An 18,173-nucleotide genomic window follows, 5' to 3' on the forward strand; every position below is an offset into this window, starting at 1 on the left:
TGGATTGTCTGGTCTCTCGATCATACTGTATGCAGCTCTTAGTTTACCCCAGGGTTCTTTTGTTCCCTTGACACTGGAGATCCAGAGACAAAGGTGTGTGTGTGTGTGTGTGTGTGTGTGTGTGTGTACAAGAAAATCTTCCAGAGGTACTTCCTGGCTGATTCTAAAAGGGCAGCCTTGAGGAACTTTAGGGCCTGTTATATTCATGAGGGGACTGGTTATCACAGCTATTCCCCCAGGACCCCCTTGTCCTCCTGTTGCTTTGTTCAGAGGCACAGTAGGAGAGGATGAGGAGGCCCAGATGGCCGGCACTGGTCTTCTGTCTCCAGTCCAGGACCCCCGAGAGAGACTTGCTGGCCCATTTCCTGAGAGCCTTAGGGCAACTCTGGGGCAGAAGGGCCTAGATTGCTAGCAGGGTAGGAACAGGAACTGACTCTCATGAGGTGGTCAGTTAGTTTTCAGGCCTGTGGGTAGATCTCTAAGCCCTCAGCTCTGAGGAGGCTCATGGAGGGGCTTCAGCTACAATCTGAAGGGTCTCATAGTTTGTCACCTCTCCTGATCTGGACTTCTGATGCACTCACTAATGCTATGTTATCAGGCATTCACCTCAGTGGGGTGAGCCTTTCAGCCCAGTGAGAGTGATTGCTTCCTAACACAGAGCTGAACCTCCAAGCAAACTCAGTTCTCCAGAGAAAGGACAGCCTGAGGGCTGCTCGCTGAGCAGGGCATGGGGACCAGAACTGCTGGACCATGGGTATTGTGTTGGCACACACCCTTCCTTTTGGTGCCTTTGCCTACAGGCATTGTCCTGCAGTCACATCTGCAGGCCTTCTGTTGTTTTTTTTAACCCCAGAGGCATAGAGCATGAGCTCCATGGGGAAGACAGCTGTGCTGGAATGCCAGCTAGGCCCCTAGTTTCTTCAGCTATAAAATGGACATGATGCTAGTTACTCTTTGAGTTCTGGATAGACCATGTGAGACCAACAACATGACAGGTGTAGTCCACAGAGCCCCGCAGTGGCCACCGTACATCTTTCTGACAGGTGACAAGGTCCAAACCTCCTGAATGTCTGGGCTCTGGGCTCCTGGAACATGTGACCTGGCACTTGCAGCCGCCCTCAGCATGGCCATTCCCCAGGACATGTCCTTAAGCCTCCCTCAGAGGTGCAGGTGTGAAGCCACCTGCCTGGCTACTTTCCCGCTTGCTGTGTAGCCCGAGGAAGTCATTTTTGTCTCCAGCCCCTCCCAGCATCTGTGTACTGTGGATGAACCCTGCCCTGATGTTGTGTCTCTGGCAGAAGCAGCAGCTAGCTTTGGGTGTGTCCCTTTAGGCCAGGGATCAAATCCTTGTCCTACCTGCTGTTTCCTGGCTCTACCTGAGTAGGCCTCTTGCTGTCCCTAGCTGGCTGTTCCCAGGTAGGGACAGGAAACATGCTGTAAGAGTTACATACACTGAGTATACAAAGGACCTGATCCCAAGTGCCCAAGTAAGCTGGATGGCATGGTCAGTGGTGTGGGTCTGAACCTTCAGCTGGGTCTGCCTCATACTTTGTGAGGGCTGGGTCTGGCAAATGGACAGCAGGAAGGGTGGACAAGGCTATGGGTTGAAGGGATGGGTTTTCCTTCCCCCATTTGAGCTTAGTTTTCTTTCCTGTAATGCTTACTTGGCAATAGCGGGACTCAGGCTAACAGGGAGTGTTCCTGGGGAACTAAATCTGACTTTGGGAACACTTCACAGGCCCAAGACTTTACTTTCTGAAGTCTTAGTGCTCCCTCGCTGCCATGGCAACCAGGTACCTTGTACAGTCTGTAGCTGAGGCTGCCTGTGTGGGCTATGGGCTTGGGTACCACCTGGGGCTGCTGGGAGGGCTTAGCATCTGGGATATCCACCTCATGCTGGAGCTAGAATGGAGGACTCTAATGCTTGGTGTTTTAATTTTCCCTCCTCTACTGGGGCTCATGGTATAAGAGCTGAACCAGGCCCTGGATCTGAGAAGTCTTGGATTCTCACCTCATCCTGGACACTGTATTTGGCTTTTCCCCTGTGCTGTGGTTTCCACCTCTAAATTGGGAAGGGTGCTCTCCCACTATGGACAGTATCAGCCTGAGATTTCTGTCATGTGGACTGCTCTGTCCCTGTTCTGGAAGCTTCTTTCCAAGGAAGGACCAAGACTGAGTGAGCTTCCTCCTAGGTGCAGTAGCCCAGGTGGTCCTCTGACAGGTGTGGCTCTCAGACATCATCAGTTCTCAGGGTATACCAGGTGTTGTCCTCTGGCCTTACTCAGCTGCACCCCATCCCCTGTTAGTTGTTGCTGTTCTCCCAACCCACAGCCAGCTCACCCTGACAAGCTGGAGGTTCAGACCCTTTCTGAGGTGCAGTCCAGGGTCTAGTCCTGAGGGCCCTGTGTGTTCAGAGCTGTAGGGGCCCTGCAATGGGCCTGCTAGACCTAGTGACTCAGTGGCCCTGGTCAGCAGCACAGGCAGGTGTGCTGAGTTCCCTAAAGGTTTGGATCTCCCTGCCCCACAAAGTAGACTGAGCCCCTGCATATCATAGGCCATGATCCTATGCTCCGAACTCCTCTGTGTCTGCCAAGGCCTCCTAAAGCAGAGGCAGCCAGTGTCTGACTGGACAACCCCCCACCCCACCTCCAGTGCGCTTCAGGGAGAGATGATAGGCCTGCAGTCCACAGTGGGCCCCTTGCTACTTGCTGTTCTTAGCTTGGCCTGCTGCTCCCCCTCTCTTTTAGCTGGGGACACACACTCTGCTGGGCTGCTACCCAGAGAACATTGATCAGGTGACACTTATCCAGCCATGTTTTCTCTCGCCATTTCAGGAGCTCTGGGCTATGCTCACAAAACAGTGACTTTGGGGGCAGCTCACTCACAGGACTCTTTGACCCTCCAGCAACTGACTGAGTTCGGTAGACACAGCTGCCAGCTTCATCCCAGGGCCCTGGGGGCCTTGCAAATGCGGGGGTGGGGTAGGGCCGGGGGAAGATCCTCCCTAAGGACACAGCCAACCATGTGGCATTCCTCCCTTAGCGCTCAGAGGTTTCCTGGATGCCTGCCCCAGGCAGACAAACATTTTTGCTGTATCAGCTGTTTACTGGGCCAGCTTACCCCCTCTTCTCCCTGGACTGCTTGAGTATTTCTGGAGCATGGCACTGCCTACATGGGCTGCCTGCTACAAAGTGGCCCAAGGTGGCCTTAGTTTACATAGAGCCTGCCCTTTCCAACCTCAGAGGGACATGAGGACAGATCCCTTAGACTGTATAGAGAAGCTCTTCTCTATTGCTTTCTAACCAGGCCTGGGGCAGCTCTGTCTTCTCTGGGTATCTGGTGCAAAGGTGCCCACACTCTGGGGTCTGTTCATTCCTGCTGTGGTTGATGGAAGGAAATGGATTTCACGGGGTGAGGGCCTCACGGCTAGAACAGTTCCCATCTGTGCAACAGGGTATCCGCTCCCCAGAGGAGGGCATGTGTGGCTCTCAGTGCCTGTCTGCACCCCCACCCCCATCCAGCTGGCAGAATGGCCTCCCTGAGGTGGGGGAAGGGTACAGGGATCACATGACACTTCCACAGGGCCCAGACCAGCTGCTGGGCTGTCAGCGGAGCCCAGAACTGAGGAAACCCTTGCTTTTTGAGCCCTGCTCAGAGATGGCTGCTGCTGCTTGCACCCAGCTCCTCTTGTAGGTTTGCCTGGCTAGGACACATCTCTGTCCAGTGGGCACCAGTAAGAACTTGTTGCAAGGCCTGGCGGTGTTGGCACACACCTTTGATCTAGCACAAGGGAAGCAGAGGCAGGCAGATTTCTGTGAGTTCCTGGCCATCACAGTCTACAGAGCGAGTTCCAGGACAGCCAGAGCTACACAGAGAAACCCTGTCTCAAAAAAAAAAAAAAAAAAAACAAACAACAAAAAAAACCTGTTGTAAATTGGCGCTGTACTAGGCTCCTCGGGCTGAAATCCAGTGTTGTGTGGTGGGAAGAGAAGGGTCAAGTGTGAGACCTGACTCTGCTGCTTATGCTAGATGTGACCAAACTCCTTGGGAAAGGAAGACTCTTCCAGCCCCAACTTCCAAGAATCTCTGAGGTGGCACAGTGGGTGGTCCAGGGCCACAGTCTGTTATCTCTTCTGAAAGACTTTCTAGATTTGGGTCAGGGGTTAGCTGATAACAGTGCCCGCTGGTCTCTGAAGGGAAGGTCCCTGGGCTGTGGCCAGGATTGCTTAGGGTGCATGAGCCTTCTTGTTACCCGCTGACTTTCAGGAAACAGGCTTGCCTTCTCTCCAGAGAAGGTGGACAGTCATGAGCCCAGTGTGGTGGCCATGGCTTTTCCCTTGGCTCAAAGCCCAGAGTGGGAGGACAGAAGAAACGGATTTCCAAAAGTTGTTTCCAGGCCTCCCAGAGCCCTGTAAGGGTGGACGGCAGCCATGAGGGCCCAGACAAAGCCCCACATCACACTGGCCTCTGGTTCAGGCTCCCAGCGAAGTGTCTCCACAGGGGCTCCAGGTAGATAAGCACTGGATCCAAGCCCCCTGGCCCCACATTGATCCCCGTGGTTCACGCTGCGTGTAGGGGCAGTAGCCCTGGGCTACGCTCATACCTGCCGCCCCAGCTCTGAGCTCTGAGAGTTCGGTTTCTGTACCCTCCATTTCAGATACAGAGCCCTTCCCCAGACGGCAGCAGTAGGAGAGAGCCTGGGGTATCAGGGGAAGCAAATGTTTCCTTTCTGCTCTAGGCTCTGAGAAGCAGCCACATGATCCCCCCTTCCTCAGCTAGGTCTCATGATTTGGGGTTCTGTGGAACCCCAGCATTGTTGCTGTTTCGCTCTCACGTGAGGAAGTGCAGCCAGCTGGGAACCCCTGTGTTGCCCAAGAGGTCTCAGAAGCATGAATGAGAAGGGGAAGGAAGTGGCCACAGATGTGGCCGGCGTCAGCACCTGCCTCGACCCATGATGCTGTCCCCAGGGCTGCGCTAGAAGGAACTGCCTGATGCTGCTGGGTCAGCCTGGAGCCTCAGACTGGACAGAGAGATGAGGGTGTGGGTGCTCCTGGGCTCTGGGGACTAGGTTTTTCTGAGGGCCAGTACTACCTGTGACCATGTTAGGACTTTAGGATGGGTACACAAGACAGTTTGACCCGTATAAGTTACTCCTGCCTCAACCTCCACTCACCTTTCTCCAAAATGACTGAATAACTACCTGTCTTAGAGGGACACCGTGTCGGACAGTCCAGTACCAGGCAGGAGCAGATTCCCCAGGTGTTGGCCTTTAGGTCATGAGGGGCCGGGTAGGAAGGAGAGTCCTGGTCTCTCCATTTTCTTCACACTGTATGTCTAGGAGCCACGTGTCTGTGCCATCCCCCTACAGCAGACCCCTGATGTCCTGGCCCCGCTTCTGGGCCCTGTCTTTTCAGAGCTCTACGCAGGAGATTGGGGAGGAGCTGATCAACGGGGTCATCTACTCCATCTCCCTGCGCAAGGTTCAGCTACACCAGGGAGCCACCAAGGGCCAGCGCTGGCTAGGGGTGAGTATGGAGAGGGGGCCAGAAGGGTGACCCTTTCAGAACTGGGCTGATCTTTCCTCCACTACTCCCTCCTCCAGCCCAAAGTCCAGCCCACGCATGAAGGCCCTGCTGAGTTACCTGCGTATGAGTGAGGGGAGTCACCGTTGGCTTCTCTCATTTCCCATAAGGCCGTGCATACTGGAATATTTTGCTAGTTTAATACCTTTCCTCAGATGTCAGTCTTCCTTTATCTTCCTCCTAGCCTTACAAATCCTCTCATATAGTAGGGCTGCCCTTTATAGGTCAGGCTTTGTAAACTGTCTTAGGGTTACTATTCATATGAAGAAACAGCATGACCAAAAGCAAGTTGGAAGGAAAGGGTTTATTTGGATCACCCTTCTACATCCATAGTCTATCACTGAAGGAAGTCAGGGCAGAAACCCACAGGTAGGAGCTGATGCAGAGGCCATGGGAGAGTGCTGCTCACTGGCTTTGCTCCCCATGGTTTGCTCAGCCATGCTTACAGAACCCAGAGCCACCAGTCCAGGGATGGCCCTACCCGAAGTGGGCCCTCCCCCACTGATCACTAATTAAGAAAATGCCCTGCAGGCGTGTCCACAGCAGTCTTAATGGAGGCATTGTCTCATTTGGAGTTCCCTCTGCTCAGATGGCTCTAGCCTGTGTCAAGTTGACAAAATTAGCCAGCATTCTTGAATTCTCAGCAACTTGCTGTCTCAGAACACATCTCTTGGGCCCCTTGAGCTAAGAAGCTGAGTGTGAGCATGGAGAGATGGCTCAGAGGTTAAGAGCACTGGCTGCTCTTCCAGAGGTCCTGAGTTCAATTCCCAGCACCCACACGACAGCTTGCAACTGTCTGAAGCTCTAGATCCAGATCCTCACATGGACATATATGCAGGCAAAACCACTAATGCACATAAAATTAAAAATTTTTTAATTTTTTTTTCTTTTTAAAGACCCAGCCATGTAATATTTCAGAGGATAAACCTGTTGCCACAGCTGTCGCACTTCATGATTCTTCCCAGTGGTCATTGAGCTTGTTCAGGGAATGTCCTGGGTCCTGAAAGGCCAATGCCCTGACTCTGGAATAAGCCTCTGGGATGGGCTGTTCGGTTTGGCACTCCCCAAAGTATGTTAGATACTGTTGTCACTCACTTAAGAGACCAGCCTGAAGGGCTCCGCACCTCAAATTCCATTTTAATATCTGAGAGCCTCCTGTCCCAGCCTGGGCCACGTTCTTCTGAGGGTGTGCACGAGCTGAGCCAAGCTCCAGCTTTCCTGAGACCATGTGCCTTCCCTTGTCCACCCAGTGTGAGAATGAGTCGGCCCTGAACCTGTACGAGACCTGCAAGGTGCGCACGGTGAAGGCCGGCACTCTGGAGAAGCTGGTGGAGCACCTGGTGCCCGCCTTCCAGGGCAGTGACCTTTCCTACGTCACCGTCTTCCTGTGCACCTACAGAGCCTTCACCACCACTCAGCAGGTGCTAGACCTGCTGTTCAAAAGGTGAGCACCACCTCCAGACTCAGGGGCCCCTTCATGCTGGCTGGGTGTTGAGATGTCTGTGTCTCTGTGTGCCCCGGTTTAATGGTAAACATTCTTAAAGGCTGTTGTCAGGACGAAACTGGATGGGCCCTGGCAGTGCCGCCCCAGCCAGGGTTGTCAAGGCCTGAGGGGTCTTATATGACTTTCCCTTCCTCCATGGAAAAGCTATCTCATTGAGCCTCAGGCCAAATGGATTCCCCGCATAGAAAGGATGCGACCTCGACCTACATACAATATACACAGAGCAGGACCCTGTGTAATGGGCTGAGAGGCCCCAGGTCCACTGCTGTGTGCAGCGATGCTGCCAGGCACTCAACTCTGCCAAGAGCAGAGTCCCTGCCTCCCTGGCTCCGTTCTCCTCAGGGAGTCGGCCAGTAACACTAGACATCATAAGCAGGTACGGTAGATGTGACGCCCTCACGGCCTCCTCTAGATATGGCTGCATCCTCCCATACTCCAGTGAGGACGGCGGACCGCAGGACCAGCTCAAAAAGTAAGTGGGCTTTTGTGGGTAACAAGAAAAGGTTTGGGGAACAGGGGTTCAGCAAACTGTAGGTCCCACACTTCTGGTTCCTGCTGGCAGGCTGAGGCTTAAGGCTTCTTCTGCAGCAGAGGAAGACAGAGTTTAGGGTGATACTGAGCCTTCAGGGAGCAGAGTAGAGGAGTGTGTGTGTGTGTGTGTGTGTGTGTGTGTGTGTGTGTATTGGGGGGGCCATTCAGAACCAGCCACTATGAGAATGGTCTGTGGGCATAGCCTGTCCCAACAGACACGTAGCCTCACTCCTTGGTAATGGCATTTAGCTCCCAAGGCATTTAAAGAACAAACCATGTCCTTCAGGAAAATACAACCCACACCTGACTCACAAAGAACAAGTACCGAGGTAGCGGCTGACTGAGATTCCTTGAATGCTCTCCCCAATTTCCAACCAGCAGAGTTGGACAGGAGTGGCAGTGTGTCCTTAAACAGCCCCGAGGACTGCCGCTCCATTGATGAGCCTTTGCATTCTCTTACAGGGATTCTCTGTAGCCTCCATCCAGTTTGGCCTGCCATAGCCTGGACAGCCAAAGGGACCTGTGGGGTGGACGCAGCTCCCAGGGGTGCTATGGGAGGGTGGCAGGGGAAGCCATGGCTCTGACACTGTTGCCTATCCTCAGTGCCATCTCCTCCATCCTGGGCACCTGGCTGGACCAATACTCAGAGGATTTCTGTCAACCTCCGGACTTTCCCTGCCTCAGACAGCTGGTGGCTTACGTACAGCTCAACATGCCTGGTTCAGACCTGGAGCGCCGTGCTCACCTTCTCCTGGCCCAGCTGGAGGACCTGGAGCCCAGTGAGGTTGAGCCTGAGGGTGAGGAGCCAGGGGCAACTACACAGAAACTGGCAGGAGGGGTCAGTATTAATCTCCACTACAAATAGGCTCCAATGCAGGTGCTGGGCCAGGAGCAAGGAGCCTGGGACCCAGCAGGCAGTACACTGTGGTCTGGGACAACATCTTATCATGGGGGTAGGGGCTTGCTTCTCTGTCAGGCAGTAGTCCTCTGTCTTTGGAAATGCTATGGACAAGGCAGCCATGTTGGACATCTTATCTCCTGCAGCCCTGTCCCCAGCTCCAGTGTTGTCTCTGAAACCAGCCTCACAGCTCGAGCCAGCTCCCGAACTGCTTCTGGCACCGAGCCGAGCCGTGTCACCAGCACCGGAACCAGAGCCAGCAGCAGCCCCAGTACCAGTGCTGACATCCAGCCCAGTGGTGGAACCTGCTCCAGAGCCACCTTCAGAGCCTGAACCTGAGCCGTCCCTAGCCCTTGCTCCAGAGCTGGACCCCACTCTCCCACAGACCCTCGAGTTCGAGCCAGCTCCTGCAGTAGAGCCTTCCTGGCCTTTGCCTGGAGCCACAGAGAATGGACTGGATGAGAAGCCTCACCTCCTGCTATTCCCTCCTGACCTGGTGGCTGAACAGTTTACACTGATGGACGCAGTGAGTAGTGGCCCAGTGGGGCAGGGCAAGGCCAGCTTCCCTTTGTATTCTGCTGTCTAGACCTGTTTTCTGGTTCAGAGCCTATGTCCCAGGGCAAGTCCCAGCTCCACTGTTAACAGCTATGTAACTAGGGCACACAGCTTAACCCAGGAAGGCATTGATTCCCGGCTAGAAGGTGGTCACAGAGGGAAGAATTGAGGATTTGGAGCAGACAGAAAGTGTGATAGCCCTCTAGGGTTGGAGGAGTGCTCACCAAGGTGCTTTTAGGTCCCTGGGTCACCTTCCTCCATTTTGGCCTGGAGGCCTAGCTAACCTCAGCACTTATGGCATGCTTACCGTGTATGGGAAACTGTCAGACACAGGGCAGGGCTGTATAGCAGGTGTGCTTGCTGGGGAGAGCAGGCATGTGCCGCTGGCATGTGCACTTCCCCTTTCCCCATCATTTTGCCTGGTTTACCATGCACTGGGTACCCTCAGAGGTCAGGTGGAGGGGCGAGAGTGCCATAGGGCATAGCCACATCCTCACCCTCCGAGCTCCAGCTTCGGCATGTGGGCTGTGCAGGGCCCATTGACACAAGTCCCCCTTCCTAGGAACTTTTCAAGAAAGTTGTGCCCTACCACTGCCTGGGCTCCATCTGGTCCCAGCGGGACAAGAAAGGCAAGGAGCATCTCGCACCTACCATCCGCGCCACTGTTGCCCAATTCAACAACGTGGCCAACTGTGTCATCACTACCTGCCTTGGGGACCAGAGTATGAAGGCTACGGACAGGGCCCGGGTGGTGGAACACTGGATCGAGGTGGCCAGGGTAGGCTGCAGGAGGGGCCTGGGGACCTCTTCTCTTTCCTCACAGACCTCAGGGCCACATGGCCCATTGCCAGGTGCACCCTCCCTCCTGCCACTCGCTGTGCGCTTGAGCTGCTTTGTGAGCGCTTGTCCCTGGCATGCCCCTGGGAGCTTCTGGCAGTAAGGAGGGGCTTAGCCCAGAGCTCCACTCACAGACTCCTCATCCCCAGGAGTGCAGAGTGCTCAAGAATTTCTCCTCCCTCTACGCCATCCTCTCTGCTCTTCAGAGCAATGCCATCCACCGCCTAAAGAAGACGTGGGAAGAGGTCTCCAGGTAGGCCTCCCCGTCCCCTCCCCTGCTAAATCCTTGGGTGGCTGTACCTTCAGTGAGCTCCAGCAGCACAGTCCAAGGGGTGGGTCCACTGTTGGGCACAGCTCAGTTGCATACCCCGATTAGAGCCAGGTGAGGTTTCATGCTTGCACAGAGACACACAACTGTCCAGCTGAAAGCAAAACACAGTTTTGCAGGCTGGAGAGATGGCTCAGTGGTTAAGAGCACTGACTGCTCTTCCAGAGGACCTGGGTTCAGTTCCCAGCACCCAGATGGCAGTTCACAACTGTCTGTAGCTCCAAGATCTGACACCCTCACACAGACACACATGCAGGCCAAACCCAAATGCACATAAAAGAAAATAAATAAATTATTAAAACAAACAAACAAAAAATGTTTTGCCTATTCTAGTAGCCTTCAGTGGAACCATGTTTAAAGCATTCTTCTCCGGCAGCATAGAATCTTTGTTCTAAAAGAAAGTGGGTTTCCCTTCATGGCTGCCCCAGCGCACACCCTTCCTAACTGTTGCCTTCACTCTGCATCCCCTTCAGGGACAGTTTTCGAGTGTTCCAGAAGCTGTCGGAGATTTTCTCTGATGAGAACAACTATTCCCTGAGCAGAGAGCTACTCATCAAGGTAAGGTGGAAGCCACATTGATGGAGAAAGAGGGGGAACAGGAGATTGCAGGGTGGCGGGTAGTTCTTCACTGACAGTTTTTTGGCAAACTTCCAGTCCTGTCAAGGCAGGCCAAAGGGAGAAAAGATGTCTTTGGCCCTTGAGTAGGTGGCAGGCACTTGGAGGAACAGGAGACCCCTGGTAATCTGGCGTAGCGGGGACAGCCAGGCAGGCTGCTGCAGGGAGATGAGCTGGCTGGATTAGCAGGTCTGCAGCTTCCTGCTGGAATTTAGCCACTGGCAGGTGGATGGAAGGGGGTGTAACTTCCCTGGGCAGCCTTCTCTGTCTCTGTGATGCCAGGCTCTTCCCAGGGGAGAGGCTGTCTGGGATGGGGACCATCCTCCTTTCAAAAATCTTGTCCCAAGGGGAAGATATGCCTGCATAGGTGGAGCTGCTGACCAGCATGAGGAACTGAGAAAGGGTGGCAGGTTGCCTTGTCCCTTGAAGCTACAAGATGCCCAGGTAGCTTAGACAAATCAAAGACTGATTAACTCATTTTTCTATCTCACCATAGAAAATTCCACATCCTAACTCAGAATGGCTTGGGGGAAAAAAGGCAGCATTCCCTGCCCCTGCCACACTGGTCAGGCTGAGATGGCCCTGTAGAGCCCTGAGAGAACAAAGGCAGAGGACTCTGCTGAGGCCCTGTGTAGCTGGGAAGCTTTGGTCCCAGGCCCAAGGAGCTTGAGACACCTTGTCCATTCCTCTCCTGTTATGATTGAGCTCAGTTAGAGATCCTGCCACAGCCCACATGCTGACAGAGGCCAGGACCCCAGTCGGTAGGCTGCGCTCCTGAGTCCCCGTGGGGTTCTAAGCAAGTCACTGCCAGTCTCCAGGCCTCTGTTTTCTTGTCTAGAAAAGGGAGGGCACTGAGCTCACAGGAAGAGGTGAGGTCTCTGTAGGAGGTCACTGGGGTTTGGCTGCAGGAAGAGTCAGGAAGGCACTGGAACCAGATGTTGAGCCCTTCTGTCCCCCGGAGGCAGGTACAGGTTCTCTGAGCTTCGAAGGTGAGGATTTAGGTAAGGAAGGCTGGCCCTCCTTCCCTCTCCCCGCAACTGAGTTTTAGGAGACTGATCTAGAAGCATTAAATGTGGCAGCAGTCATGCTGACCCAGCCAATGCAAGGACCCCCCAGGCCCAGGGTCGGAGTGCAGGTCAGGATCAGGTGAGGAGGGAAATCTCACTGGCTTCCCCTTCAACCCTGGCAGGAAGGTACCTCCAAGTTTGCCACACTGGAAATGAACCCTCGGAGAGCCCAGAGGCGGCAGAAGGACACAGTGAGTGACCTGGGCCCGGGACAGGAAGAGGTTCCCTTGGCCCTTATCTCCTGTGGCAAGGTGACCAGCTACATCTTGGGGGACAAGAAAAAGCTGCACCATCAGAGTCTGGGCCTGGCAGAGCTCTTTGGGGAGGGTATGAACAAGCACCACATAATGTTGATGACCTGCCAGATAGCAGACTGGGATGGGACCTGGGAGAGAGGGGTCAAGGGTTCTTGGGTTGCTCCAAGTGGAAGGCCCTGGTGGAGCTAGGCCAGGTGAGTATGGGAGAGGGGCCCTGAGCCTTGCTGATTTCCCACCTGATGTCCCAGGGTGTCATCCAGGGCACTGTCCCCTACTTGGGCACATTCCTCACTGACCTGGTGATGCTGGACACTGCCATGAAGGACTATCTGTATGTGAGTGAACCTGGACCTGAGGTGGGGGTCTGAGGGTGGGGTTCATAGGTCTGGGAGAACAGAGCCTCCTGTTAACCCCCTGAGCTCTGAGGTTGCCTCCCTAGTGGCTCCTCCTCCCCTCAGAGCTGATAGCAGAGCTGAGGAGTAGGTTGGCCAAACTAGACATGCATGGCCCTCAGATGGTGACTCTAGGCAAGAGAATGAAGCGTGGCGCTCCAAGGTCAGACAGCACATGGGCCAAGCAGGGCCTTCTGACTCAAAATGGCTTGGACAGGAATGTCTCCAAACCTTTATGCTAGTGCCTAGAGCCAGGTGTGGGTTTCCCTGCCCCCTAGCGGGTGTGTGTGGTAGTACAGAACAAGGTAGGCAAGACTGATGGTGGAAGGCGTCCTTTCTTACGGACATTGGCTGTTTGTCTTCTAGGGGAGACTTATCAACTTCGAAAAGAGAAGGAAGGTGAGGAGCTGCCACCCTCGGCGGGGAGGGGAACATGGACTGGGCAAGGCATTAGGTCCATCCTTCTGTTGATTTATGGTGACATTGGCTATACCCTGTAAGGACTGTTCCACAGCTTCCTGTGTGGAAGTCTAAACAGTGGCTGTTTGGACTATGAAAATAGGAAGGAGGGGATAGAGAGATGGCTCAGAGGTTAAGAGCACTGGCTGCTCTTCCAAAGGTCCTGAGTTCAATTCCTAGCAACCACACGGTGGCTCCCAACCATCTATAGTGAGATGTGGTGCCCTCTTCAGGTGTGCTGTGTAAATAGTAAATAAATAAATCTTTAAAAAAAGAAAAGAAAGAAAACAGGATGGCGTCTGAGTGGGTTTAAGTGGGGGAGTAAAGACCCAGAGGCCAGCCTGTGCTGGACCCTCCTGGGCCCATCACCACCCTCTTTTCCCTTGGTGCAGGAGTTTGAAGTCATCGCCCAGATCAAGCTGCTGCAGTCAGCCTGCAACAATTACAGCATTGCTCCCAAGGAGCACTTCGGAGCCTGGTTCCGAGCCATGGACCGGCTTAGTGAGGCTGAGAGGTGAGGCTGCAGGCCCAGGGTCATCATGTCACACCATAGTCTGGTGATGGTGGTGGACCCAGGCTCCACCTTCTGGGATAGCCCTGGACGGGAGCCCCAGCTTGGCTCTCGGTAGCCTCACAACCACCTCTGCCTTAGCTACAACCTGTCGTGTGAGCTGGAGCCCCCGTCTGAGTCAGCCAGCAACACTCTGAGGAGCAAGAAAAGCACAGCCATTGTCAAGCGCTGGAGCGAGTAAGTGCCTGGGCCCAGGTGCACACGGGGACCAGAGGAGCCGCAGGGCTGGGGCCAGGAGAACCAGCCATGCTAGTGCTGTGTCTTACCCTAATACTGAGCAGCTTCTGTCAGTCACAGAGAAAGTTGAATCAGCTCTCTGGACCTCAGTTTCCACCTCTGTGAAATGGCCTGGAAACTGAGATATCCAGGGAAAACCAAGGACTGATGGGCGGAGACTCAGGGCAGTTAAGGATGGTGTCCCTGGGAAGACCGCTAGAGTAAGCCAACCTCTTCATCCAGCCGACAGGCTCCCAGCACCGAACTCAGTACCAGTAGCAGTGCCCACTCCAAGTCCTGTGACCAGCTTCGCTGCGGCCCCTACCTCGGCAGCGGGGACATCGCCGACGCACTCAGTGTGCACTCGGCTGGTTCTTCCAGCTCTGACGTGGAAGAGATCAACATGAGCTTTGTCCCAGAGTCTCCTGATGGCCAGGAAAAGAAGGTGACCACCCATTCTCCCCACTCTTGCCCCTTCCCATTGGTACATCCCACCCTATGTCCAACAGGGGCCCTAGAAGTCCCCAAAGCTGGCTGCCAGCCTTCTGGGCCCTTCACCGTCCAGTCCCCTGTTGACATTGCTGTTGTCCTCAGTTCTGGGAGTCAGCCTCCCAGTCGTCCCCAGAGACCTCTGGCATCAGCTCAGCCTCCAGCAGCACCTCCTCCTCGTCGGCCTCCACCACGCCCGTGTCGACCACCCGCACCCACAAGCGCTCCGTCTCAGGGGTGTGCAGCTATAGCTCCTCACTGCCACTCTACAACCAGCAGGTGGGCGACTGCTGCATCATCCGGGTGAGCCTGGATGTGGACAACGGCAACATGTACAAGAGCATCCTGGTGAGCGCGAGGCGGGGCGTCCCTGTGGGCCCCACTTGGCCAGCCGGCAGGCACGCACAGATGCGTCTGTGCCGTCTTCGACCTCCTTGACACTGGCCTTGTAGGTTTAAAAGAATAGTGAGAAGTGACTGGAGACCTTGGTCAACAATCAGGCCTGAGAGGAGGGAGAGGCGCAGTATGGCCAAACCCCAGGAAACTGTGGCCTCTGTAGGGTGTTAGGCTGAGACAGAGGGACAGGGACTAAGGGAGAAGCAGTCAGGGCCCCACTGAACTGCAGAACCCTTGGCTTTCTCTTGGAGGCTGAAACAGAGGGCAGTGGTGATGTGGTGTGTCCATGGAGATGAGCTGCTGACCGAGATGGAGGCAGACTGCTCCAGAGGCTGCTGTTGCCATTCAAGCCGGGGGAGAGGGGTGGGAAGCAGGGTAGTGTCAAGGTGTTGACGTCTACTGGACATGGAGCCAAGGGGATCTGCTCCACGATTGTGGGTGGGCACACAGGGAGGACCTTCCTCACCTGCCAGGGCTCCAGCTGCAGATGGCCCTACCTTGGGCCAGCTACCCTGCTATATTCCACCCCAGTGGAGCCTCTCAGCCCCTCTGTGCCAGGAGCTGGAATAGCTCCTATTCGTTCACCTGGGTGATCCCATGACTAAGTCCCCTGAGCTGCCTACCATCACAGCCTCAGGACCAGGCAAGACATAGGTGGCCAGTGGGCATTGGCTGTTTCCTCCTTGGGGTTGGAGTGGAACTTATTGGTTCCCCAGGCTTGTTGATCTTCTTGCCTTCAGGGACACAGCTCCCTGTGGGAGTTGGTGACAGGCTGTTCTGGACAATGGGCCTGGAGACAGTGGGAAACAGCCTCATGCTGTGGAGGCAGAAGGTCTCTGCACCCTGTGGAAGCACTTGTGACCCTTGTCCTGATAGCCTGGCCCCATTCCAATTCAGGTAACCAGCCAGGATAAGGCCCCAACTGTCATCCGAAAAGCCATGGACAAACACAACCTAGATGAGGACGAGCCAGAGGACTACGAGCTGGTGCAGATCATCTCAGAGGATCACAGTAAGTCAGACAGTCAGACTCAGGCCAGTGGCAAAGCAGCAGGCCAGCACCATCCTCTGCCCCAGGTCCAGTGCCCAAGGCCCTAGAAAGCACAGTAGCCGGTGTGGACATGGTGCCCACAGCAACCTGCCTCGGGGCAGCCCTTGACACCCCACGTCTCCCCCTGCCCCAGCATCTGCAGGGCCTCCCCATCCAGGATGCATGAGTTGAAGAGAGAGGCTCATTCATGGGCCTGCTCAAGGGGACATTGTCTGGTTAAAATAAGAAAGCAGGTACTTCAGGAAGATTTTCACATGTTAAAATCCACACGTGAGGGGCTGGAAGATGGCTGCTCTTCAGGGGACCTGGGATCCATTCCCAACACCACATGGCAGCTCATAACTGTCTGTAACTCCAGTTTCAGGGAATCTGACACCCTCACAGACATATGTGGGCAAAACATCAATGTACATAAAATGAAAATAAATCTTTTTTAAAAATCCACACGTGAGACAAAAACACACACACTGAGTCAGTGTTCTAGAAACCAGAACGAAGAAAGCAAACCAAGACTGGGCTGGAAGGATGGCTCAAAGATTAGAAGAACCTGCTGCTCTTCCAGAGGACCTGAGTTCAATTCCTAGCACCCACATGATAGTTCCCAATCACCTATAATCCCAATTCCCAGAGACCTAGTGCCTGCTTCTGATCTCCGTGGGTACCAGGCTTTAGTGTGCTGCTCTTGCAGAGGACCTGAGTTCAGTTCCCAGCACACGAGCTGCCTGACAGCCTCCTATAACTCCAGCTGTAGGGGATCTAAGACCTTGGAGAATTCCAGGCATTCTGCCTATGCCCCTTTCCCCTAAAGGAGGCTCTGACCAGCAGGTCAGTGCTAAAGAGAAATCACTGCAGAGGTCACGTGTGTGTGTTGTCATCACATTGCTGATGTGAGCCCAACACCCACATCCTATCATTTGCCCCAGTAACAGTGAGCTCCATGCTGTCTAGAATTGTGTATTACAAACCTTCTCTTAGCAACTTATACCATTTTGGTTATGTGGGCAGGGTGAGGGGCCTTTCAAGAAGCAGGCCGACAGAGGCTCAAAACAGGGTCAGCAGGAGCAGCAAGTTAGCTTGGTAATGATGGACAGATTCTAAGCTGGAGGAGACTGGTCCTTAGAGCCTCTGTGAGCAGTAGGGGAGCAGCAGGAAGGCAGCCCAAATTCCAGGACACCTGCTCTGCCTGGAAGTCCCGCCTAGCAGAGATAGCCATATGGGTGGGATAGGGGACTCTTGGCTAGAGTCAGTGAGTTTCCTTCAAATCTCAGCATCGTCTGTCCTCCACTGGGAATCACAGGAGCTTTTTCCTTAATGGTGGAGCTGGAGAGCTTGGTGTGTCCTGGCCTGAAGGTGTATCTCAAGTGGGGGGTCTCCCAGCCCCACTAGCACCACTGATTGTCCCCCTGCCCTTCTCCTGCCAGAGCTGAAGATTCCAGAAAACGCCAACGTGTTCTACGCCATGAACTCTACTGCCAACTATGATTTTATCCTAAAGAAGCGGACCTTCACTAAGGGGGCTAAGGTCAAGCATGGAGCCAGCTCCACCCTCCCTCGAATGAAGCAGAAGGGACTCAAGATTGCCAAAGGCATCTTCTAAGGATGACTCCCAGGCTTCGGCTGGCTGGGGACTAAGCACTTACAGACTAGAGTGGCCCAGGCCACACAGGTACCTCTGCCCACCTGCCAGCCAAGGCTACCCCCAGACTCCAGCTCACCCTAACCTCTCCTGCTGCCGGGATTGACCCCTGCCACTGACAGGCTGACCTGGCCTCCAGGGACACTCGCCGCCTTAGGTGCCTTCTGCTCTCTGGAACCAGAGGACTAGCTGACTTTTGCCAAGGGGTGCTGCCAACGGGCATGGTACCCTGCCTGCCCTGGACACTGCCCTCCACACTTTCCTGACACCTCCCCCAGGTGCAGACACTGCCACCCATGCCCCCGGATGCTCCAGGGCACACACACACACACACAGCAGGGCTGACGACTGCGTTCTCTCCTGTGCCCACAGGCACTGGCCTGGGACCCTCATGGAAGTCCCAGCCTTTCTTCCCACACTCTAGCCTTTCTCAGGCTGCACCAAAGATTCCACCTTCAGGGCCTACAGAGTGAGGGAGTCTCGCTCACCACACGCCCCAGCCCTCCCTTGGATCAGAGAGAGAAGCCCTCTCCTGGACCACCTGGGTGGTACTGACTCTCATGCCACTAAAGTGCCATTCAGCACCACTGCATCCTGGGTTGTACAAGACTGCATGAACGGGAGGCTGGGGGTAAGGAGATTTGCGGGGAGGAGGAACACGACTGAATATTTGTATAAAATAAAAAAGTTTACTGATTGGGGTGGGACAATATTTATTTGTTGTAAATAGAAAATGCTAGACTTGAATATTATATTAAAATCCTGTTTCTACTACGGTCTGGTCACAAT

The 18,173-nt window shown here is 54.5% G+C and overlaps 1 protein-coding gene across 7 annotated transcripts in view; it reads left to right on the top strand.

The window, feature by feature from the left end:
- The window catches only part of Ralgds (ral guanine nucleotide dissociation stimulator), a 42,218-nt gene extending 24,060 nt beyond the window's left edge, over positions 1 to 18,158 (top strand). For 3 of the 7 annotated variants that reach the window (XM_021640469.2, XM_021640150.2, XM_021639748.2), the window contains exons 2-18: positions 5,415 to 5,525; positions 6,833 to 7,026; positions 7,460 to 7,558; positions 8,221 to 8,414; positions 8,662 to 9,041; positions 9,633 to 9,848; positions 10,057 to 10,160; positions 10,709 to 10,793; positions 12,040 to 12,108; positions 12,423 to 12,509; positions 12,933 to 12,965; positions 13,418 to 13,539; positions 13,678 to 13,773; positions 14,056 to 14,257; positions 14,407 to 14,649; positions 15,595 to 15,709; positions 17,170 to 18,158. In XM_021640469.2, coding sequence (XP_021496144.2) covers positions 5,415 to 5,525; positions 6,833 to 7,026; positions 7,460 to 7,558; positions 8,221 to 8,414; positions 8,662 to 9,041; positions 9,633 to 9,848; positions 10,057 to 10,160; positions 10,709 to 10,793; positions 12,040 to 12,108; positions 12,423 to 12,509; positions 12,933 to 12,965; positions 13,418 to 13,539; positions 13,678 to 13,773; positions 14,056 to 14,257; positions 14,407 to 14,649; positions 15,595 to 15,709; positions 17,170 to 17,345 — 2,526 coding nt within the window. In that variant the 3' untranslated portion in view covers positions 17,346 to 18,158. The remainder of the gene's footprint in view (positions 1 to 5,414; positions 5,526 to 6,832; positions 7,027 to 7,459; positions 7,559 to 8,220; positions 8,415 to 8,661; positions 9,042 to 9,632; positions 9,849 to 10,056; positions 10,161 to 10,708; positions 10,794 to 12,039; positions 12,109 to 12,422; positions 12,510 to 12,932; positions 12,966 to 13,417; positions 13,540 to 13,677; positions 13,774 to 14,055; positions 14,258 to 14,406; positions 14,650 to 15,594; positions 15,710 to 17,169) is intronic. The other 4 variants (XM_021640236.2, XM_021639826.2, XM_021640314.2 and 1 more) reach the window with 2 other exon arrangements.
- The last annotated feature ends 15 nt before the right edge of the window (positions 18,159 to 18,173 follow it).

This window comes from Meriones unguiculatus, chromosome 8 (assembly GCF_030254825.1).
Source record: "Meriones unguiculatus strain TT.TT164.6M chromosome 8, Bangor_MerUng_6.1, whole genome shotgun sequence".
NCBI classification, from domain to species: domain Eukaryota; kingdom Metazoa; phylum Chordata; class Mammalia; order Rodentia; family Muridae; genus Meriones; species Meriones unguiculatus.